The sequence below is a fragment of the Oncorhynchus mykiss genome, chromosome 10, assembly GCF_057628025.1.
Source record: "Oncorhynchus mykiss isolate SJ-2025 chromosome 10, ASM5762802v1, whole genome shotgun sequence".
Classification (NCBI taxonomy): Eukaryota; Metazoa; Chordata; class Actinopteri; order Salmoniformes; family Salmonidae; genus Oncorhynchus; species Oncorhynchus mykiss.
Genome location: NC_143031.1, coordinates 21633745 through 21658977, shown reverse-complemented (window position 1 = coordinate 21658977; position 25233 = coordinate 21633745). Strand labels below are relative to the sequence as shown.

The 25233-nt window shown below is 40.4% G+C and overlaps 1 protein-coding gene across 6 annotated transcripts in view; it reads right to left on the bottom strand.

Moving 5' to 3' along the window:
* LOC110533503 (HMG box transcription factor BBX) overlaps positions 1-23438 on the bottom strand; it is a 44329-nt gene extending 20891 nt beyond the window's left edge. For 2 of the 6 annotated variants that reach the window (XM_021617770.3, XM_021617777.3), the window contains exons 1-4: positions 23266-23438; positions 21232-21313; positions 1845-2007; positions 333-581 (exon numbers count right to left, since the gene is read on the bottom strand). In XM_021617770.3, coding sequence (XP_021473445.2) covers positions 333-581; positions 1845-1994 — 399 coding nt within the window. In that variant the 5' untranslated portion in view covers positions 1995-2007; positions 21232-21313; positions 23266-23438. Of the gene's footprint in view, positions 1-332; positions 582-1844; positions 2008-21231; positions 21314-22038; positions 22606-22692; positions 23185-23265 lie in introns of those variants that run through there. The other 4 variants (XM_021617772.3, XM_090186141.1, XM_090186139.1 and 1 more) reach the window with 3 other exon arrangements.
* Positions 23439-25233: the final 1795 nt, after the last annotated feature.

Here is a 25233-nt window from a genome sequence, read left to right as displayed (position 1 = left end):
CCAATGTTTAAATCCCAGGAAAAACTAGCTAGCAACAGCAAGCTAGCTAGCTAGCTAAATCGGCATAAATGTTTGATGCTTTTCGACTTGTCTCCAACATTAATATAGTTGTGTGTCCTGATCGCATCTGGTGTGGGTGGACAAAATCAACATATGCGCAATGGTGAGCGAGCGGTCTGGTCAGCATGCATCTTAAGAAAATTTTCACTTAGTCATCATGCATTGATATCACGGGGAGACTAACTGAGCATTTTACTGAATTGGTTAGAATTCACCCCTAGGAGAATAAGAGGCATTTGACAATTCCAGAATGGGATTTTGGTGATGCTCACCTCCTTGGCCATGTCAGTGTACTTCTGTTTCTCTTTGGGCTCCAGCACAGCCCACCAATCAGCCAAGATCTTGGTGGCACCGCGGTTGTCCAGTCGAGGGTGTTCCTGCCTCACCAGCGATCGGTGGCGCTTGCAGAAAAGCAGGAAGGCATTCATGGGCCGGCGGGCCCGCTGCTCTGAAGAGTCCTCTTCCCCCTCCGGGGTGCATGGCACCTTCGGCCCCCGGGTCTCCCTAACCAACAATGGCTCCTGTGGACAGACGCATCAGTGATAGATGTTTTAATCTTCATCATCACTACCCCCACCACCATTATTATCATAACAATGGATAGGCTCTATTTTATAGTGCTGATTCAATTGATATCAATTTGGAAGTAATTCAGAAATGTGTTTTATACTGAACAAAAATATAAAACATTTTTCATTTTACTGAGCTACAGTTCATATTAGTATGTCAGTCAATTAGATTAAGGCATATGGATTTCACATGACTGGGCAGGGGTGCAGCCATAGCTGGGCATAGGCCCACCCACTGGGGAGCCAGGCCCAGCCAATCGGAATTAGTTTTTTTCCCCACAAAAGGGCATCATTACAGACAGAAATACTCCTCAGCATCCCCCCAACCCCCCCTCAGACGATCCCACAGGTGAACAAGTCGGATGTGGAGGTCCTGGGCTGGCATGGTTACATGTGGTCTGCGGTTGCTAGGCCGGTTAGGTGTACTGCCAAATACTCTAAAACCACATTGGAGGCAGCTTATGGTAGAGAAACATTAACATTAAATTCTCTGGCAACAGCTCTGGTGGACATTTCTGCAGTCAGCATGCCAATTGCACGCTCCCTCAAAACTTGAGACATCTGTGGCATTGTGTGTGTGGCATACTCCACATTTATAGTGCATTGTCCCCACCACAAGGTGCACCTGTGTAATAAGCATGCGGTTTAATCAGCTTCTTGATATGCCATACCTGTCAGGGATGTAAACACATTTGTGCACAACATTTGAGAAAAACAACTTTTTGTGTATATGGAGCATTTCTTGGAGGTTTTATTTCAGCTCATGAAACATGGGACCAACACTTTACATGTTGTGTTTATATTTTTGTTCAGTGTATTTTTTTATATCATAGAAAATGAAAGTGAATACTTCTAGACTACATACTTAGTTATCAAAATGATGTGTGTTTTAGAAATTCAAATGTTCAAATCATATTTTCGACATGGTATTTCTGCCCCCACAGCCAGGCAGGGAGAGATACTTCATAGAGGGGGTAAAGTGCCCTTGGCTGGTGGTTCTATACTGGAGTGAGAGGTCACTGCATAATATACAGTGAACTAACAATAGACTGTCGTAAATGTTTCATGGGGCAATAGGCAAGTGGGAATGCAGCAAGAGTGTCCAGAGTTATGTTCAGTAGATCCGAAACTATCCATCTGAACTTGCCCAATAGGAAATGCTCTTTCATTTCAAAACGTACATACTGAACGCAACACCTGCAAAAGAGGAGTCACCTTCTCTAGTTCTTCTTCGTCCTCCTCTTCCTCCTCCGAAAAGTCCAGGGCCTTCTTGGAGAGTAGCGGGTGCCATTGTAGACACTTGCGCTTGGGCCGCTTGCAGCTCACCTCCACCGGAGGCTCCTTACCCCTTCCTCCACCTTTCATGGCGCTGCCGAGCCTGGAGAGCGGAGAAAGATATTTACTCAGAAACATCTAGACGCTGATCTTTTTTGCTTTTCCCCCACTAATAGGATTGGGTAAGCTGATCCTAGATCTTTACCTACAGGAAACTTCTCAGGTCTTGTTGAGCACTATGATCAATGACTTTGTAAGTAAGCAGCACGATAATACATTGGATTGATTACTGACTGAATTCTTTAGTCTCTTGAGCAACTGTTGGTGGTAGGGATAGTGGTAGCGGAGAGTAAAGGTTAAAGGTCATGAAAAGTGATTAGAATACAAGATAGAAGCTAACCTCAAGTACTTCTACAGAAGCAGATGACTCACTGAAGTGTTGCATACCTAGTAGCACTGAAAACTTAGTAGCACTATTTTTAAATGACAAGGTAATTACTAAGAAAATATTGTTTCAGCAATAACCTAAGAATTACTAGTTGTTACAGACAAACACACAAGTGATGCACACCCATAACCCACAGTCCACGTGGTTATACAGTGGGGCAAAAAAGTATTTACTTAGCCACCAATTGTGCAAGATCTCCCAGTTAAAAAGATGAGAGAAGCCTGTAATTTTCATCATAGGTACACTTCAACTATGACAGACAAAATGAGGAAAAAAATCCAGAAAATCACATTGTAGGATTTTTTATTAATTTATTTGCAAATTATGGTGGAAAATGAGTATTTGGTCACCTACAAACAAGTAAGATCTCTGTCTCTCACAGACCTGTAACTTCTTCTTTAAGAGGCTCCTCTGTCCTCCACTCGTTACCTGTATTAATGGCACCTGCTTGAACTAGATATGAGTATAAAAGACACCTGTCCACAACCTCAAACAGTCACACTCCAAACTCCACTATGGCCAAGACCAAAGAGCTGTCAAAGGACACCAGAAACAAAATTGTAGACCTGCACCAGGCTGGAAAGACTGAATCTGCAATAGGTAAGCTAGGCTAGGCTAGGCTCCACGCAAGATCTCACCCCATGTGGTCAAAATGATCACAAGAACGGTGAGCAAAAATTCCAGAACCACACGGGGGGACCTAGTGAATAACCTGCAGAGAGCTGGGACCAAAGTAACAAAGCCTACCACCAGTAACACACTACGCCGCCAGGGACTCAAATCCTGCAGTGCCAGACGTGTCCCCCTGCTTAAGCCAGTACATGTCCAGGTCCGTCTGAAGTTTGCTAGAGAGCATTTGTATGATCCAGAAGAAGATTGGGAGAATGTCATATGGTCAGATGAAAACAAAATATTACTTTTTGGTAAAAACTCAACTCGTCGTGTTTGGAGGACAAAGAATGCTGAGTTGCATCCAAAGAACACCATACCTACTGTGAAGCATGGGGGTGGAAACATCATGCTTTGGGGCTGTTTTTCTGCAAAGGGACCAGGACGACTGATCCGTGTAAAGGAAAGAATGAATGGGGCCATGTATCGTGAGATTGAGTGAAAACTTCCTTCCATCAGCAAGGGCATTGAAGATGAAACGTGGCTGGGTCTTTCAGCATGACAATGATCCCAAACACACTGCCCGGGCAACGAAGGAGTGGCTTCGTAAGAAGCATTTCAAGGTCCTGGAGTAGCCTAGCCAGTCTCCAGATCTCAACCCCATAGAAAATCTTTGGAGGGAGTTGAAAGTCCGTGTTGCCCAGCAACAGCCCCAAAACATCACTGCTCTAGAGGAATGGGCCAAAATGTATGGAGGAATGGGCCAAAATACAAGCAACAATGTGTGAAAACCTTGTGAAGACTTACAGAAAACGTTTGACCTCTGTCATTGCCAACAAAGGGTATATAACAAAGTATTGAGATAAACTTTTGTTATTGACCAAATACTTATTTTCCACCATAATTTGCAAATAAATTCATCAAAAATCCTACAATGTGATTTTCTGGATTTGTTTTCTCATTTCGTCTGTCATAGTTGAAGTGTACCTATGAAGAAAATGACAGGCCTCTCTCATATTTTTAAGTGGGAGAACTTGCACAATTGGTGGCTGACAAAATACTTTTTTGCCTCACTGTATACACGGGTTGTGCAGGTTAAATAAAGAGGAAAACAATACATTTAAACAAATTCTTGTGCAATTTATATTGATAGGCTAACATTGAGGTTTTTCTTTCTTTATTTTTAGGCTGTCTGGCATTAGTGCGAAAGCTTTCTGTAAAGCCTAAACTTTACGCGCGCCATAACCGCGAAACACTTTTGGGAACGGGCAGAAAAAAATAGATCAACTAAGGAAAAATGACAATGTCTGATTTTAATTCAATAAGAAAATAGCTGCGAAATGGAGAGTTGAAAATAAAGAGCCAGAAAAGTAATGTTTGGGAAAGAGTTGGTGGTGGCAAAAGAGGATGATGGCAGTGCATATGTTTTGTGTGATTGTGAGGTGCTATACAAATTCGACAGTCACCAGGCGATGACTTCAAATAAGCCTATGGCATGTCAAGGGTACTGTTGCATACTGTTCAGATGGGTTAAATGGAAACTGAAATCTGGACACTGACTGTAGGTCTATAACCTCTCACAGTATTAATATTAACTCCTGCAGAATTAAGCATTTCTTGCAGTAAAATTCTACACCAAAATGTACATTTTGACTAGAGGAGTGGAGATTTGAGTTCTCTTGCAGGATCTTGAGATAATGTGAATGCGTCAGCATCATAAAAAGTGATAGTAGCCTATTTCCACCACATCATCAATGCATGCAAGCCGAACTGACATCTTATCAGAATGTTGGGTCACAGCTTTCTATTTCTTTACAACCGGTCAAACTGATGTCATTTGGAAAATGTATGAACAAATTATGAAAATGTATGCACTCTCTACTGCAAGTCACTCTGGATAAGAGTGTGCTAAATGACTAAAATGCTCTACCAACTTAGCCACACGGGACTTCTTCTAGAGCATCATATGACAGAAAAGAAGCTGCATGTATCTAATTATAGGAAATTGATAAACAAATATCCTACCAAAATGTCGGAAATAAGCAGAAATAAGCAGAAACATACAGGACCAACCTCAACCTATTCATTTTTCCATTGTAGAATAATAGTGAAGACATCAAAACTATGAAATAACACATGGAATCATGTAGTAACCAACAAATTGAAATATATTTTATATTTGAGATTCTTCATAGTAGCCACCCTTTGCCTTGATGACAGCTTTGCATTCTCTCAACCAGCTTCATAAGGGAGTCAACTGGAATGCATTTCAATTAACAGGTGTGCCTTGTTAAAAGTTAATTTGTGGAATTTCTTTCGTTAAATGTGTTCAAATAAGCAAAGAGAAACGACAGTCCATCATTACTTTAAGACATGAAGGTTAGTCAATCCGGAACATTTCAAGAACTTTGAGTTTCTTCAAATGTAGTCGCAAAACCCATCAAGCGTTATGACGAAACTGGCTCTCACGAGGACCGCCACAGGAAAGGAAGACCCAGAGTTCTCTGCTGCAGAGGATAAGTTCATTAGAATTACCAGCCTCAGAAATCGGCAATTAACTGCACCTCATATTGCAGCCCAAATAAATGCTTAACAAAGTTAAAGTAACAGACACATCAACAGTTCAGAGGAGACTGCGTGACTGCGTGATCTCCGCATGTGTTGTTCCCACCGTGAAGAATGAAGGAGGTGGAGTGATGGTGCTTTGCTGGTGACAATGTCTGTGATTTATTTAGAATTCAAGGCACACAACCAGCAGCATGGCTACCACAGCATTCTGCAGCAATGCTCCATCCCATCTGGTTTGCGGTTAGTGGGACTATCAATTGTTTTTCAACAGGACAAAGACCCAAAACATACCTCCAGGCTGAGTAGGGGCTATTTGACCAAGAAGGAGAGCGATGGGGTGCTGCATCAGATTACCTGGCCTCCACAATCACCCAACCTCAACCCAATTGAGGATGGTTTGGGATGAGTTGGACCGCAGAGTGAAGGAAAAGCAGCCAGCAAGTGCTCAGAATATGTGGGAAGTCCTTCAAGGCTGCTGGAAAAGCAATCCAGGTGACTACCTCATGAAGCTGGTTGAAAGAATGCCAAGAGTGTGCAAAGCTGTCATCAAGGCGAAGGGTGGCTACTTTGAAGGATCTAAAATATGTTGATTTGTTAAACACTTTTTTGGTTACTACATGATTCAATCTATGACTGTAGCCTACAGTGCATGGTCTATATTTGCAGGTTAGGGTCAAGTGCTGACCTCCGATTTTCACTTTATCACATATGTTGCGGATGGGTTAATAGCAATTGCGGTAGCATTCTCATGGGAATCTAATTTTGGTTCACATTCTGTAGAAATAAAACTTCACCTAAGCATGAAAATGTATTCACTAGAAGGTGCTATATTTAACAATTCCTCCTGCAGGTCTGTAGTAGTAGATTGATCAAACTTCATAAGTAAAAAAAAAGTAGTGTTTTTGAATGATTGGTTTACATGCTCAGAGGTTGGAAACATTAATTATATAATATTACCTAATTAACCTGCAACAAAAAAATAATACTTTTTTTGGGGGGGTTGAAAAAAAGCAAGCAGACATTGAATATCCTTTTGAGCATGGTAAAGTTATTATTAATGACATTTTATATCAATACACCCATTCACTACAAATATACAGGCGTCCTTCCTAACTCAATTGCCAGAGAGGAAGGAAACCGCTCAGGGATTTCACCATGAGGCCAATGGTGACATTAAAACAGTTACAGTTTAATGGCTGTGATGGGAGATAACGGAGGGTGGATCAACAACATTGTAGTTGATAAAACTGCAAAAAGCGTACAAAGCATTGTGTGGCAAATAAAACATCACTAAGTATCACTTCATATTTTCAAGCATGGTGGTGGCTGGATCATGCAATGATGGATATGCTTGTCATCGGCAAGGACTGGGGAGTTTTTTAGGATAAAAATAAACTGAAAATCCTAGAGGAAAACCTGGTTCAGTCTGCTTTCCAACAGACAGTGGAAGACAAATTCACCTTTCAGCAGGACAATAACCTAGAACACAAGGCCAAATATACACTGGAGTTGCTTACCAAGATGACGCTGAATGTTCCTCAGTAGCCTAGTTACAGTTTTGACCTAATTAAACTTGAAAAATCGATGGCAAGATTTGAAAATGGCTGTCTAGCAATGATCAACAACCACCTTGACAGAGTTGGAAGATTTTTTTTTAAGAATAAATTATCAAATATTGTACAATCCAGGTGTGCAAAGCTCTTAGAGATTTACCCAGAAACATAGAAATCAGAATGTTTCAGATTAAAATAACATACTGAACAATGTGTTATTAAATATACTAACTATAAGCTTCTGCTGCACTATACTACAATTGTGCAGATTCTAGTTTCCACCTTCATCCTTTGCCTATACTAACAGTATTGCAAACTTGTTTGGTTCCTAATGTTAACAAAAAGCTGTCTGTGTCATGAGATTTTTATGATGCTTTATTATAAATAACTACACAATTGGTGACTTATTTTTTAATATATGTTATTCTTGTCAGTTTTAATTTAGAAATGACCAGAGATCCATATTTCAGATTAAATCATTTATTACCAATTCTTAAACAAGGCTAACCCTCTTCTGCACTATGCATAATTCCTAAATATATGCCTAAATAACATAACGAAAAATAAAATAAATCCTGAACTATGTGGACTGCAGGAATAAATGTGGTACCTACGGAGAACAAGCATCTGTGAAACTGCAACTGTAGTGTCAAGACATTATGTGGGAATTCCTGAGTTCAACAGCAGATAAACCATAGAAGATAATACTCTGAAACAGTCTTTTGCCCATCCCCGGGCAGGCTTGGGTAGAACAGGCATTTGTCCTTGTGTTTATTCCCTGTAAACAAAAAACTCAGAGGTTGCACTGCACCAAGAGCCCAGCGTCGAGTCTTCTTGTGAGCAAACTCATTTATAATGTCTTTAAAGTTTAATTTTCTAGCTAACTGGTTTTCAATTGAAAGGATGGCATGGCTGTTCAACTTGTCTTGGCACATTGTACATCTTAGATAGTTCTTTATAAGTTTCAGCTTACTGAAGACACGTTCACCTCCATTAACTGTTACAGGCATTGTACAGAAGATTTGCAGTGTAATGCACACTTCTCCAAAAAATGCTCTGTAGCTGCATCTTGTGGATGGCATTTAGGAGCTCTACAGGAGAAAGACCATCAGAAAAAGTGGCACCATATAAATGTCTTTAGATGTCACACTTCATTTTCAAATCCATCTGTGAGATATTTGGAGTACTTGTTTCTCAATTCGTGGCAAGATACACATTTTCCTAAATGTAAGTATTGGTGAAACTCCTCGCATGTAGCTGCAATCGTGTGGAGCCGCATGTCCAAATTTCTGATTATACTATCCAGAGCCACATAAAACAGTGTGTTACGAAATCCAGTGTCTGACATCTGTTCATTTGCTATGTCATCTTCAGTCTCATCAGGGAAACGTAATTTTTTTCTGGTGGTTCCTCTGTTCACTGTGAAACTGAGTAGATCCACCCATTTCATTTGCCACCATGGAGGCTTCTGCCAGAACAGTGTCCCATTGATTATGCAGAGCCTGTATTTCTTCCTGTAGTGCCTTAATGTGAGCTGCTTCAGTGTCCAGAGAAATATTTCCTGACTGAAGAATTAGGCTTCTATTCTCAATACACTGCAAAACTTTTACCCAGAAAGTGAGCAGGAAGATTGCCTTGAAAGACATGAAGTAGCTTTTCAGACCTTTTGCTTCGTTTGTCAGGCAGCAAGAAGCATGTCTAGGGCCTTGATGATCGACAGTAATGAGTTGCCACTAGTTGGACCACAGCAATATGCACACTCCATTACGTATCTGAAAGGCGGTTAAGACAGCAGACAGTACTTTCCTTGAGAATGGCCCATCACTCTGGTCTGGCACTGAACAGATTGTGAAGATGATTCACAAAAGTTGATACTTCTTGGCACGACTGAGCTGCATGTACACCCACAAGAATAAGAGTATGGGAGGCACAAGGTGAGTATGTGGCCAGTGGATTATTTTGCAGTATGTGTGCTTGAACTCCCTTCACTTTCCCTGACATATTTGCACAATTATCATAGCAGATTGCCATGGTCAAGGCTGTCAATACCAGGCCCTTCCAATGCACTCAAAATCATTTCAGAAATTTCACTGCCTGTCTTTCTAGCAAATTCTTCAAATTCAAGAAAATGCTCAATTATTTTCCATTTACCTGTTCCCTGAACTTTATCTTTGTGTACATGTCTCACCAATAATATATTTTGCTCAGTATGGGAAATGTCTGGAGTTGCATCACATATAACCGAGTAATAGTTTGCATCTTTTCTGACTACATTTCTTTCTGCAGCTGACTGTCTATACCTCTAGCTGTTGTTATGGTATGCTGCAGATGTTTTAATTTCTAGTAACAGTTCATGCTCTGGTAGTTTGCCATACATTCTCCTCCATTTCACTGATGATATCTTATAGCCATCCTTAATATTCGGAGAACTGGGTGATGGTTTACTTTGCTCATGAGAAAAAAGAATACATGAAAAGTAATATGCCTTTACACTCTTAATATAAATAAGGCAGTCTCTTGGCAACATCTCTTCCGTTTTCTGACTTAGTGTAGTGTAAATAGTTTTTCCTGAAAGACATCTGCATCGGTCTTTCTTTAATTTTCTGGAAACACAATTTTGTTTTTGAGGGGGGCATAGTGGTCATCTGTTGTGAATGCTTAGGCTACATCCCGGAGCAACTGTCTGATCAGCTGTATTTTTTATGGACCAAACATGTATTTTATGGGGGGTGGGGGGGGACAAACGGGATGGTTGGGTAGAGATGCCTGATCAGATTATGGTTATATGTTTTAATTTTCATCAGATTTTTTTGTCAATCATTTTTTATATTATAAATCATTTTCTAAACATTTAGGGGCCGCTACCAGGATAGGGCCCCATGAATCATTCATGTTTTCCCCCACAATGACGCCCTTGGCTGTAATCATCACTGCCAGAGGTGATTTTAACATATCCAAATTCCAGCCATAAATGTGTTTTCACAACAAAATTTTCAACAGAGAACTCATAGATTTTGGTTTTAGTTGAATCCACAGTTTAGCTAGCAAGAGCAATATGGAAAGCTAGCATCAATATAGCTCTACAAGTGTTTTCATGTTTGGTTGTTGGGATTGTTGTTTTAGTCCAACAATCGGGATGCAATGGGTTTATGTACATTTTTCAATGTTATATGTAGTTTCCTTCCTAAAGAGACAAAGGTCACTTCAGTGTTCAAGCTAAAGTTGAAACTAGGGATGCACGATATATCAGTGAACATATCAGAATCGGACCATATTAGCTAAAAATGCCAGCATTGGTATCGGCCGATGTCTAGTTTAACTTCTCTAGGGTAGGGGGCAGCATTTGGAATTTTGGATGAAAAGCGTGCCCAAATTAAACTGCCTTCTACTCAGGCCCAGAAGATAGGATATGCATATAATTGGTAGATTTGGATAGAAAACACTCTAAAGTTTCCAAAACTATTTAAAATAGTGTCTGTGAGTAAGGAGGAGCAGGAGGAGCACTGCCAGAGCCCTGCAAAATGACCTCCAGCAGGCCACAAATGTGCATGTGTCTGCTCAAACGTTCAGAAACAGACTCCATGAGGGTGGTATGAGGGCCTGACGTCCAAAGGTGGGGGTTGTGCATACAGCCCAACACCGTGCAGGACGTTTTTCATTTGCCAGAGAAAACCAAGATTGGCAAATTCGCCACTGGCACCCTGTGCTCTTCACAGATGAAAGCAGGCTCACACTGAGCACATGTGACAGACGTGACAGTCTGGAGACACCGTGGAGAACATTCTGCTGCCTGCAACATCCTCCAGCATGACCTGTTTGGTGGTGGGTCAGTCATGGTGTGGGTTGGCATTTCTTTGGGGGGCCGCACAGCCCTCCATGTGCTCGCCAGAGGTAGCCTGACTGCCATTAGGTACCGAGATGAGATCCTCAGACCCCTTGTGAGACCATATGCTGGTGCGGTTGGCCCTGGGTTCCTCCTAATGCAAGACAATGCTAGACCTCATGTGGCTGGAGTGTGTCAGCAGTTCCTGCAAGAGGAAGGCATTGATGTTTTGGACTGGCCCGCCCATTCCCCAGACCTTAATCCAATTGAGCACATCTGGGACATCATGTCTCGCTCCATCCACCAACGCCACGTTGCACCACAGACTGTCCAGGAGTTGGCGGATGCTTTAGTCCAGGTCTGGGAGTAGATCCCTCAGGAGACCATCCGCCACCTCATCAGGAGCATGCCCAGGCGTTGTAGGGAAGTCATACAGGCACGTGGAGGCCACACACACTAATGAGCCTCATTTTGACTTGTTTTAAGGACCTTACATCAAAGTTGGATCAGCCTGTAGTGTGTTTTTCCACTTTAATTTTGAGTGTGACTCCAAATCCAGACCTCCATGGGTTGATAAATTTGATTTCCATTGATAATTTGTCTGATTTTGTTGTCAGCACATTCAACTATGTAAAGAAAAAAGTATTTAATAAGATTATTTCATTCATTCAGATCTAGGATGTGTTATTTTAGTGTTCCCTTTATTTTTTTGAGCAGTGTATTAGCTAGGTAACTACTAGTTGTTGTTCGCCTATTGAAATTGAACTTCAGTTCATGAAAATAAATAGCTAGCCAGCTACTTAACCCTGTTGCCCAAAGCTGTTATATGAAGCTAGCCACAATAGTGGAATTTGTGGTTAGCCTTCAAAATAAAAGTACCTCTTTGAAAGTGATGCAGAAGGTTACAGTTGGTGAAATCATGCCATATTTAGACTAGATAATGTTAAACAAGGTTGGAATGTGAAGTGAAATGGGGTATCAGTCTACTCGGTGACACACACAGACAGAACACAAGTGTTTAGAGTTTATGCAAATATTAGCATTGTAGCTCTTATCGCGGGACTGTGACGGTGGGAAATCACCTCCCTAGTCAGCCTATTGTATGTATTGACATTCATATTGCTTTGTACAGCTTTACCTAAAGATTGGGGATCAATGCAATGTGGTATCAGTTTACTCAATACCCAAGATATTTTTTCCCAATATCCTCAGTGTTATCAGACTCGAAAACATCCATGTAGTATTGTTTTTCCTTGGGAATAGTGTTCAATAAACATAGGTTGACAATAAATATAGCTTAATTCAGTTTTTCCAGAGTTTTGCAATAAGAGCTACGATGCTAATGTTCTCTGGGTGTCACTGAGTAGACTGATACCCCATGTCATTGATCCACAATCCATAGGTAAGGCTGTACAGTGAAATAATTATGTCCCCAATGAAATTCTAAAGTATAATACATCCGGTGTGATTTCAACAGATTTTTGGAAAATTAATGATCTATTCTATTATGGCATAATTCTACTATTTGTATTCATTTGCATCACTGTCAACGACAAACTTTTATTTTGAAGGCTAACCGCAAAGTCCACTATTGTGACTAATCCTTATTGTGGCTAGTTTCACATAGATGGGTCCGGCCACCATTAATCAAATAAAAACGGTCTTATAAATTAGGGTAATTTTAGATGATGACACCTAGCTATATAGTTAGCTAGCTAACTATAGCTTCTGAAACAGATTGTCATTCTGCTATGTTTTTGGGGGAAGAACAACCATGAGCTAGCTTGCTTTTTTTAATGACCAGCACTGTAGGTACGGTGAGACAACTTTACCAGCATCATAGCATACGTATCAATTAATCGTTGTGACATATGAAATACGAGTGATAGTGTAATCAATGTCTAATAACTACGTAAAAAAATATGAACATGTTAAATTATGTGACATGCAGTCATATTCAGGTCCTGATTGGTCAACAAGCTTATTTGACACGTCAAATAGTGTTATTTGACGCGCAAAAACCCAAACAGTGTTCCATAGTATGAGAAATCCTGGTTGAGGATGAAACGACTGAACGACGAAACAGCACAGTAAGTAAGTGAAAGAAATAGGTTTTGATTATGTTTTACTAGTAATGGGGACATGCCAACAAAATAACTTTTTGGTCAGTGTGGTGTGTGTGTGTAACCTTTATTTAACTAGGCAAGTCAGTTAAAGAACTTAAGAACAAATTCTTATTTACAATGACGGCCTACCCTGGTCAACGCTGGGCCAATTGTGCACCGCTCCGTACAAGAAACACAACTTATAGCAAGTAAACATTAGAAATTAAAGAGGAAATGGGTGGGACAACTTTTTGCATCCTCTCAATTTTGATGAATAGACATCCTTTTGTATCAGCAGGTTTGTTTTGGTGCAGGAGCATATATATTTGGAGTCTTGGACCCAATTGAATATATGCTCCTAACTTCGATGACCATATGTTTATTCAGAACGTATTCCTTCAGATTGCTCAAGCACCACCAGGCTGGCTAGTGGCTGAAGGAGATGTAAATGTTTGTTTAGATACAGTTCTTGATAGGTACTCTGATAACCCCTCTCCTACCAAAGCCGCCAAGCTCACCCTGTCATTCATAAAGGATCTCAATTCACTAGACGTCTGGAGACAGATGCACCCACAGGATAGGGACTACTCTTTTCATTAACACCCACACATGCATATAAACTTTTTTTGCAATCAAACACTTTTTCATAAAGATACCAATTACCTCCCCAGATTGCTTAGTAACCATTCTCCTCTGGTATTATCAATCTCCATCCCTACCAAGGTAAATGGAGCATATACAGTGCCTTGCGAAAGTATTCGGCCCCCTTGAACTTTGCGACCTTTTGCCACATTTCAGGCTTCAAACATAAAGATATAAAACTGTATTTTTTTGTGAAGAATCAACAACAAGTGGGACACAATCATGAAGTGGAACGACATTTATTGGATATTTCAAACTTTTTTATCAAATCAAAAACTGAAAAATTGGGCGTGCAAAATTATTCAGCCCCTTTACTTTCAGTGCAGCAAACTCTCTCCAGAAGTCCAGTGAGGATCTCTGAATGATCCAATGTTGATCTAAATGACTAATGATGATAAATACAATCCACCTGTGTGTAATCAAGTCTCCGTATAAATGCACCTGCACTGTGATAGTCTCAGAGGTCCGTTAAAAGCGCAGAGAGCATCATGAAGAACAAGGAACACACCAGGCAGGTCCGAGATACTGTTGTGAAGAAGTTTAAAGCCGGATTTGGATACAAAAAGATTTCCCAAGCTTTAAACATCCCAAGGAGCACTGTGCAAGCGATAATATTGAAATGGAAGGAGTATCAGACCACTGCAAATCTACCAAGACCTGGCCGTCCCTCTAAACTTTCAGCTCATACAAGGAGAAGACTGATCAGAGATGCAGCCAAGAGGCCCATGGTCACTCTGGATGAACTGCAGAGATCTACAGCTGAGGTGGGAGACTCTGTCCATAGGACAACAATCAGTTGTATATTGCACAAATCTGGCCTTTATGGAAGAGTGGCAAAAAGAAAGCCATTTCTTAAAGATATCCATAAAAAGTGTCGGTTAAAGTTTGCCACAAGCCACCTGGGAGACACACCAAACATGTGGAAGAAGGTGCTCTGGTCAGATTAAACCAAAATTGAACTTTTTGGCAACAATGCAAAACATTATGTTTGGCGTAAAAGCAACACAACTCATCACCCTGAACACACCATGCCCACTGTCAAACATGGTGGTGGCAGCATCATGGTTTGGGCCTGCTTTTCTTCAGCAGGGACAGGGAAGATGGTTAAAATTGATGGGAAGATGGATGGAGCCAAATACAGGACCATTCTGGAAGAAAACCTGATGGAGTCTGCAAAAGACCTGAGACTGGGACGGAGATTTGTCTTCCAACAAGACAATGATCCAAAACATAAAGCAAAATCTACAATGGAATGGTTCAAAAATAAACATATCCAGGTGTTAGAATGGCCAAGTCAAAGTCCAGACCTGAATCCAATCGAGAATCTGTGGAAAGAACTGAAAACTGCTGTTCACAAATGCTCTCCATCCAACCTCACTGAGCTCGAGCTGTTTTGCAAGGAGGAATGGGAACAGGAGGAATGGGAAAAAAATTCAGTCTCTCGATGTGCAAAACTGATAGAGACATACCCCCAGAGACTTACAGCTGTAATCGCAGCAAAAGGTGGCGCTACAAAGTATTAACTTAAGGGGGCTGAATAATTTTGCACGCCCAATTTTTCAGTCTTTGATTTGTTAAAAAAGTTTGAAATATCCAATAAATGTCGTTCCACTTCATGATTGTGTCCCACTTGTTGTTGATTCTTCACAAAAAAATACAGTTTTATATCTTTATGTTTGAAGCCTGAAATTTGGCAAAAGGTCGCAAAGTTCAAGGGGGCCGAATACTTTCGCAAGGCACTGTAGATGGAAACTAAATTCTTCTCTCCTGAAACAACCTGAATTTTGTACATTCAAAGAGCAGATCAATATTCTTACTTTGACAAACAAACCCTCTGCTCCTGACAGGTTCGTTCTTTGAGATGCATTGAAAGCCTATCTGAGGGGATAAAGCATTGCCTATACTAAAGGGTTGAGGAGAAAAGGGGCCGAACTAAAATGTCCTTGAATCTTAAAATACTATTAAAAAAAATTCTTCCACACAGGCTCTTGGTAAATAAAAAAACTGAAACATAATACCTGGAACACGTATAAAGCTGAGAGGGTCATTACTAAATCAAAACAGCGTTGCTACAACCCCCCCCCCCCCCCCCCCCCCCCCCTCAGAGTTCTATACATTTAAAGGACCTGTTGGTACCCTACCTTATGGAAGTACTTAAAAAAAGCTGGGGAGGACAACTGCTTTCCAGAGTATCTCTCAAAAGCTGTGATTACAGTAATTCACAAGAAAGGGAAAAACCTGCTAAAGTGCACCTCCTATAGACCACTCTCTCTCCTTAACACAGACTGTAAACTGATCACCATGAAGCTAACTAAAAGACTGGAGTCATTGCTCCCTCTGCTGGCCAACCCAGATCAGACTGGCTTCATAATTCATCTCAGAAGGTTCTTCGATATAATTCACCTTGCTAACAAAAACAAAATACCTAACGTCGCCATCTCCCTCAATCCCAAAAAGGCATTTGATAGGGTTGAATGGCCACATCGCTTTCGCGTTTTGGAAAAGTTTGGTATAGGAGCCATGTTTGTAAACTTGATAAAAATCACTCTGCAAAATGTCCTGAAGCTAGGATTGCTACCAACAGGATTACTTCCTCCTCTCTATAGGGGGAACAGACAGGGTTGCCCTGTTACCTCTTAGACCCTCGCCATCGAACCATTGACTGAAGCCATTAGAACATGCCCTTACACAAGTTCAACCCTGGTATCTCTTCCCTATGTTTTAGATGTGGCTCAGATGAAGTAACCTTCCTCATTTCCATTTGGCAGTGTTCAAAACTACACCGTTTCTGGGAAGGGGTATCCGATACCATATCTTCAATTTATGGGGCTGCATTCCCTGTAGACCCCGGAGGTCTGTCTACTGGGTAACTTTACTAATTCCAATCTTAGGCAAAATCAATGCTATAAAGCCTACAGAAATTTTACTAGCGATTGCCAAGAAAATGATTGCCTTGAAATGGAAATCAGATTGCATTTAGCAGGGGGATAGCTGAAGTTAATAGTTGTATCCCACTGGAGAAAATGACTTACTGCTTTAGGAGACATTTTACAGAATTTGGCAACCCTTTATTGATTATATGGGGAATCTCCCCTCACATCACATTGATTGCATCTCTGTATAATCCTCATGTAATGTTTCACACTTATCCAATGTCTCATCTTTTTAAATTAATTTGAATTTGTCTGTTGTCTTGTAAGGTTAATGTCACTTTGTTATATTGTTGTCTAATGTATATTTTTGGGTTTAGGAAAAAAAAGTGAAAAGTTATATAAATAAACTGCATGATCAATTACACAGGCACACCTTCTGCTGGGGACAATACAAGTCCACTCAAATGTGCAGTTTTGTCACACAATACAATGCCAAAGATGTCTCAAGTTGAGGGAGCGTGCAATTGTCATGCTGACTGCAGGAATGTCCAGACCACAACCGCAGACCACGTGTAACCACGCCAGCCCAGGACCTACAAATCCAGCTTCTTCACCTGCGGGATTGTCTGAGACCAGCCACCTGGACAGCTGATGAAACTGTGGGTTTGCACAACTGAAGAATCTCTTTCTCAAACTGTCAGACAGTCTCAAGGAAGCTCATCTGCGTGCTCATCATCCTAACCAGGATCTTGACCTGACTGCAGTTTGGCGTCGTAACTGACTTCACCTGAGCTCACCTTCGATGGCCACTGGCACGCTGGAGAAGTGTGCTCATCACAGACGAATCCCGGTTTCAACTGTACTGGGCAGATGGCAAACAGCATGTATGGCTCCGTGTGGACAAGCGGCTTGCTGATGTCAACGTTGTGAACAGAGCGCACCATGGTGGCGGTGGGGTTATGGTATGGGCAGGCATAAGCTACGGACAACGAACACAATTGTATTTTATCAATGGAAATTTAAATGCACAGAGATACTGTGACGAGATGCTGAGGCCCATTGTCGTGCCATTCATCCCCCACCATCACCTTATGTTTCAGCAAAATAATGCACACCCCCTTGTCACAAGGATCTGTACATAATTCCTGGAAGCTGAAAATGTCCCAAGTCTTCTGTGGCCTGCATACTCACTAGACAATGTGCATGTTTGAGATGCTCTGGATTGACATATACAACAGCGTGTTCCAGTTCCCACAACTTTGCACAGCCATTGAAAAAGAGTGGGTCAGCATTCCACAGGCCACAATCAACAGCCTGATCAACTCTGTGAAGGAGATGTGTTGCACTGCATGATGCAAATTGTGGTCACACCAAATACTGTCTGGTTTTCTGATCCACTCCCCTACATTTTTCCTAAGAAATAAAACACGTTCCTTCTTCAGAAGTTCCAGCTAGGCAGGCTAACATTAGTTAGCTAATTAATTTTCTAGCTATCATACAGTAGGCGTATATTAATAATTATATAGTTAATATAAGTAGACATGCAATCATAATTGACTGTAGAGCATATAAAGCACCCACAAGCTAACGGTGAGTAAAAACCCAATCATCGAGGGATGACGAATTTCCAGCCAACGGCAGTCCATTTAAAAATCGTTCCTTCCTCCCTCGCCCTGCAAGTGTATACTCGTCAGACGTCATCAGAAGTGTCCACTTAATTTGAGGGCTGAGGGGAGAGGGTGTGTCTGTTAAGTGTTTGGAATGCAGCCAAAGTCTTCACTATATTCCTTAAACAATGCTTTGGTTCTATATTGCGCACATAATTTCTATTTGGCACAGAATTGAAAAACAATTTAACTGGGAATCAAAATGGCATGCCTTACGAACTGGAGGGTGGCTTTTTGCATCCCCCAATTGTCGATATCATGGCCTGTAACGGTTTGAGAAAATTCTAAAATTTGAAAGATCAAGTGCTTTCGGAAAGTATTCAGTCCCCTTCACTTTTTCCACAGTGTTATATTACAGCCATATACTAAAATGTATTTAATTGTTTTTTTTTTTTACCCCCCCTCAATCTACACACAATACCACCAGAATGATAAAGCAAGAACAGTTTTCTTTTTTTAAGTTTGCAAATGTATTGAATATAAAACAGATATCACATCAAGATTACATTAACATAAGTATTCAGATCCTTTGTTCAGTACTTTGTTGAAGCACCTTTTGCAGCGATTACAGCGATTACAGCCTTGAGTCTTCTTGGGTATGACGCTACAGGCTTCTCCCATTCTTCTCTGTAGATCCTCTCAAGCGCTGTCAGGTTGGATGGCGAGGGTCGCTGCACAGATATTTACAGGACTTTCCAGAGATGTTCAAGTCCGGGCTCTGGCTGGGCCACTCAAGGACATTCAGAGACTTGTTCCGAAGCCACTACTGCATTATCTTGCCCCAGTCCGAGGTCCTGAGCGCTCTGGAGCAGGTTACCATCAAGGATCTCTCAGTACTTTTCTCCATTCATCTTTCCCTCGATTCATCTTCTCCCAGTCCCTGCCACTGAAAAACATCCCCACAGCATGATGCTGCCACCACCATGCTTTACAATAGGGATGGTGCCAGGTTTCCTCCAGACATGACGCTTGGCATTCAGGCCTAAGTGTTCAATCTTGGTTTCATCAGACCAGAGAATCTTGTTTCTCATGGTCTGAGAGTCCTTTAGGTGCCTTTTGCAAATTTCAAGCAGGCTGTCATGTGCCTTTTACTGAGGAGTGGCTTTCATCTGGCCACAAAGTCCTGATTGATGGAGTGCTGTAGAGATTGTTGTCCTGCCGGAAAGTTCTCCTATCTTCACAGAGGAACTCAGGTGCTATGGCAGAGTGACCATCGGGTTTTTGGTCACCTCCATGACCAAGGCCCTTCTCCCCCGATTGCTCAGTTTGGCCAGGCTGCTAGCTCAAGGTTCCACACTTCTTCCATTTAAGAATGATGGAGGCCACTGTGTTCTTGGGGAACTTCAATGCTGCAGAAATGTTTTGGTACCCTTCCCCAGATCTGTACCTCGACACAATCCTGTCTTGGCGCTCTATGGACAATTCCTTCGACCTCATGGCTTGGTTTTTGCTGATATGCACGGTCAACTATGGGACCTTATATAGACAGGTGTGTGACTTTCAATCAATTGAATTTACCACAGGTGGACTCCAATCAAGTTGTAGAAACATCAAGGATGATCAATGGAAACAGAATGCACCTGAGCTCAATTTCAAGTCTCATAGCAAAGGGACTGAATACTTTTTTTCTCTCTTTTAATACATTTGCAAACATTTCTAAAAACATATTTTCGCCTTGCAATTATGGGGTATCGTGTGTAGATTGATGAGAAATGTTTTATTTAATACATTTTAGAATACATTTAATGTAACAAAATGTGGAGAAAGTGAAGTGGTCTGAATAGTTTCCAAATGCACTGTACATGCAACTCCTTCTTTTATACTGTATTTTCTCACCGCCCTTACATATTTTATTAATCACATGTTCTTGTGTTAAACATTGTAATGTTTAAATACCTATCACATTAGAAGTGACAGGATGCATTTGAAACTTCACGTGCAGTAAAACGTTCATATGACTACAACTATTTTAGCGATTTGAGTGGAAAAAAATTCACACATAAAACAACGATACTAGTAATGAAAAAGAAAGCACTTCCAATAACCTAATTGACACCAGTCTGAAATTGCAGGATAACCTTTCTTTCACATTGATTTCGACAAAAAAATTTAATGGATTGGTGTTTCAGCATTGACTCAATGAAGATTTCGTTGTTCGCTGGGATATCCACCTATGCACACAGTTACAAGCCTGGCTTGAGTTAGCAGCAGGTACAGGATCAATATTCACCTCCCTAAAATGGATGAAGCCTGAGTTGGAATGTGAAGCTAACTAAAGCTGGCTAGCTTTAGAAAATCCTGCATAGATTTAGCTAGCGTCGTTGTATACCCCTCAGGTCTTTGATAGCACCTTGATTAATTTCTCGGACATCATGGACCGTGATGCGAGTGGTGTAACAAGGTGATAAAATAAACAAATAAATGACATTTGCCATTAACAAAAATGATTTGCACGCTAGTAAGCCAGACAGACAAAATTGTCTAAATGTGCAATATTATCCCCCATTATACTGTAATTGACATTTGTCTCTATTTGCAGGCAGAAAATGTGACATGTACCATCTTTAACTTTGTCAAGAAAAACTCAGAGCTCTATGAGGGGTGTGCTATGGGGAAGGCATGCATAGCATGCATACACACCTGACACAGAGTCACAGTTTCCCAGTTCGTGAAACAGCTAGCTAGTGTGCACAGGTTATGCAACTAGGAATCACTCAAATAAAGTAATTCATTCATTTTGAAACGTATCCTAATCATTTTAATTAAAAGGGTACATCTCAGTCACTGATACAAATATCTACATAAAACCATATACATTGTTATTGTGCTTTTGCTAGATGCTATCAAATCAGGGATGGCAATCAATTATGTAATGTGTGTATCATGATAGCTATGCTTGTTAATGTAAGGATATAATAACATGGGGCTTCATGGCATATCAATGAGTGAATACCATGGGCCATTAATAACAAAAATTGGTCAACAAAAGACAATAATCCTTGACTTTGAAAATATGGGATGGATTGCAGGCATACTTACTTAGGCACAGACTATGGAAATGTTGTATCTGAAAGATGAAGATGAATCTGTCAGTCAGGCTGTTTCATGCGATGATGATGACCTATAAAATACAAGACACTTCTCTCAGTCAAGCGATTCATTTGCAATGCTTGGTTAATGCACCAAACAACGACAGAGGCTAGCGTTTTAGTTTTATTCTAGTTTTTATTCTAGTTTTATTCTTCAGCAGGCATAGTAAACATGCGTATTAATCATCACTGTATTAATCATCACAATAACTTAACGTGTATATAGTAAAGTCTTCGATATGTGATAAAGCTTCAAGTCTTCGATATGTGATAAAACTATGGTGGGACATTATTTGTTGTTGATGAAGTAGTGTCGATCCTAAATTCGTGCAACCCATCGGACATAAATGCACTTCCAGCAACTATGGAGTAATTAACGTTCAGTACACAATAAAATATGCAATATCTGGTAGATATAGATCAGTAGAGATTATATACTACAGTATTGCAGCGTTTGTTTTCAGGTAAAACCGGTGCTGCCTGCAAACCAGATTAAGCTGTCACGGAATCAATAAAAGTGTACCCACGGTAAACATTCTATGAACATCAGTTTATACTAATTATATTTTGTTGATCTAGCCCAACGTTCTTTATATTAAACTCAAATGTGCATATTCGTGCAAAATGTCGATCTAAGGTCTGACATGACAGACAAGCGAATGAGAGTCCATCTTGCTTTGGTGAAAATGAAAATATCACTCCTGTCAAACTCATATGCATTCATTGAAAAAGGTATTCCACATGTACAAATCGTCACCTTCCATTACTTAAACTATGGATTTTCCGTCCAGAAAATTGCGGCAAACCGTTTGATGTGCATGGTCTCCCATTTCCTACCAGTTATTAGGAATAAAAGTAGCTTGTTAGCTTGCTAGCTCTCAAACGCGAATGGCTCCAGTCCGTCCGCTGAATGTGTCATTATGCAAAACCTGCAATGGGTCCAAAAGCCCACGAGCCACTAAGTGACAAGCATCCATGGAATTGTAAGCAAACTTCACTCATTTGATGGTTTTCACGCATTCGAACACTGCCATAATTCGCTTAGTAACAATGTAGCTGTGCATTTCATGGGGGAAGTGCTCCAGTTTAGCCATGTCGTACATGTTGTCTCAGGCTTTTGCATAGTCGATTTTTTTTTTTACAGAACAGTGACTTAAAATGTACACCAAACGCATTCGATGAATGGAATTCACGATTAAAACAACAACTTTATAAATTAAATCCCCTATTTGACAAACAATTCACGAAAAACAAAAAAAGCACCACGCTGACCACTTCCAGAGCAGCGATAACCAGCACAGATCTCACACTGGATGACTGAGTCATTTTGGGGAAAACGACAGGGATATTTATAAGGGATAAAATACCAACACGTTCTCTGTCATGACGGCATATACATATTAAAACATACCTCTGATACGCAGCTCGAATACAAGGGCCCTCTCATCCCCATCAGCGTCCTTCTTAAAACTTATTGACACATAACAGTTCGGCACTGGCTGTACAATAACACAAATAGGAACACTTCACCGGATGAACGCTACAGTCAGCGCGAGGCTCAACACAACAAATAAGATAAATTATAATTTACATTAGGTCGCAGTACTTTCGTTTTCCTCGGACAAATGTATACTCGTGTCTAATCTACCCTCCCCCGTTCGCAAAGTATTCTTGCGAAGCCTTGTGCAGTAGGCTATGATGTTCATAGCCAGTACTGACTGGCCTAGCCATTTCATCATAAACTATTCAGATTCTGGCCTTACAGCACACATATTTTAAACAAACTTTGTTCTTGCAACATTTTTGAAACAGGTCACTGAAAAGATGTGACTGGAGAGAAACTGATGACTGTTTAAGCAAAAAGCCATGCCTGTGTCTCAGTCGTGTGTGACTACTTAATATTAGCTTCCTGGGTGTTGCGTTACTGTAGGGATCGGAGTGTTTGGAAAATAAAGTGTAACAGTAAAAGTATGCCAGCACTCACCCGCAACAGGCCACCCAGAATGTAAAGCAAGCTAAATAAGTAAATGGTGGTGCTCCAACTGAGCCGTTGTCCACCTCATTCACCCTCTCTTAGTGTGCTTCTTTGATCAGAACAGTTTTTGCAACACACAGTACTGTACATGCAGAGTGAAAATATCCTTACCATGAAAGGCTGGTCGTGATTGGACGATAGTTTGAACGACAGCCCAAAACAACCACACAGAGAGAACATTACAGTTGTGTATTGTTCTGAGACAGCAAGATTAATATAACGTCTTCATAATGTTCAGGACATGTACAGTTACACTGCATAACCAGGTACTGTAGAGCGATTTAAAAAAAATGCACAGAAGGCCATACTTTTAAATGCAGATGTAATCAGATTTTAAATTAAATGTACACCGTATAAGCATGAATAACCGCACATACAAATTGACAGTACAGGCAGCTATTGTGTTTCATGGAATAAGCCTTTCAAGTCACATGTTTATTTGCAATCATTAATTTAATGAAAAAAGTCCAAGTTTCCCTTTCAGACATGAATTCTCCATGCAGTGCTTTCAGAAAGAATTCACACCCATTTACTTTTTACACATTTTGTATTACAAGATGGTCTTAACATGGATTCAATTATTTTTTTGTAAAAAATCTACACAAAATACTCTGTAATGTCTAAGTGGATGAAAAATTCTATAATTTGTAGAAAAGTAATGAAAAATAAAACACTATATCTTGATTAGATAAATATTCAACCCCCGAGCCAATACATGTTAGAATGACCTTTGGCAGCGATTACAGCTGTGAGTCTCTCTGAGCTTTACACACCTGGATTGTACGATATTTTCAAATTATTCTTTTGAAAAGTCTTCAATCTCTGTCAAGTTGGTTGTTGATCATTGCTAGACAGCCATTTTCAAGTCTTGATTTTCAAGCCAATTTAAGTAAAAACTGTAACTAAGGCCACTCGGAACATTCCATTTTGTCTTGGTAGGCAACTCCAGTGTATATTTGGCCTTATGTTTTAGATTATTGTCCTGCTAAAAGGTGAATTTTTCACTCAGTGTCTGTTGGAAAGCATATTGAAACAGGTTTTCCTTGAGGATTTTGCCTTTGCTTTGCTCTATTCTGTTTATTTTTATCCTAAAAAAATCCCTAGTCCATGCCGATGACAAGCATACCCATAACATGATGCAGCCACCACCAATACAAATACAAAACCAGTTATTGAGTGTAAGGGGGCAATAACCTTTTCACACAGGGGCATTCTGTGTTGCATAACATTGTTAATTATATCAATTAAATAAGTATCAATATGTTGTGTTATTTGTTCACTCAGGTTCCCTTTATCTAAAATTAGGTTTAATTGAAGATCTGATAACATTCAGTGTCCAAAATATGCAAAAATAGAGTTAATCATGAAGGGGCAAATACTCACAGCACTGTACTGTATATACCCACTCACTCACTCACACACACTACATTGACACTCACAGAAAACCCACACACATTCACATACACGCATACCAACACAACACAGACATAGGCGCGCACACTTTCACACTCATCATATGTTGCTGCTACTGTTCTGTATTCTTACTCTTATTATCTTTCCTGATGCCTTGTCACTTTACCCTGCCTTTACGTACATATCTACCTCAAATAGCTCATACACATTGATCTGGAACTGGTACTCCCTGTATATAGTTAAATGATTTATTATGTGTATTATATGTATTTTATTCCTCTTGTTACTTATTATTATTATTTTTTTATACTGTATTGCTTGTAATGGCTCATTAGCAAGCATTGCATGGTAAAGTTTACACCCGTTGTATTCAGTGCATGTGACAAATAACATTTGATTTGATTTTGGCAATAATGTATGTAGGGCCAAACATATTTTATTTAAACCTCTTAAGGCTAGGGGACAGTGTTCGAAAGTTCAGATGACTGACGTGCCCAAAGTAAA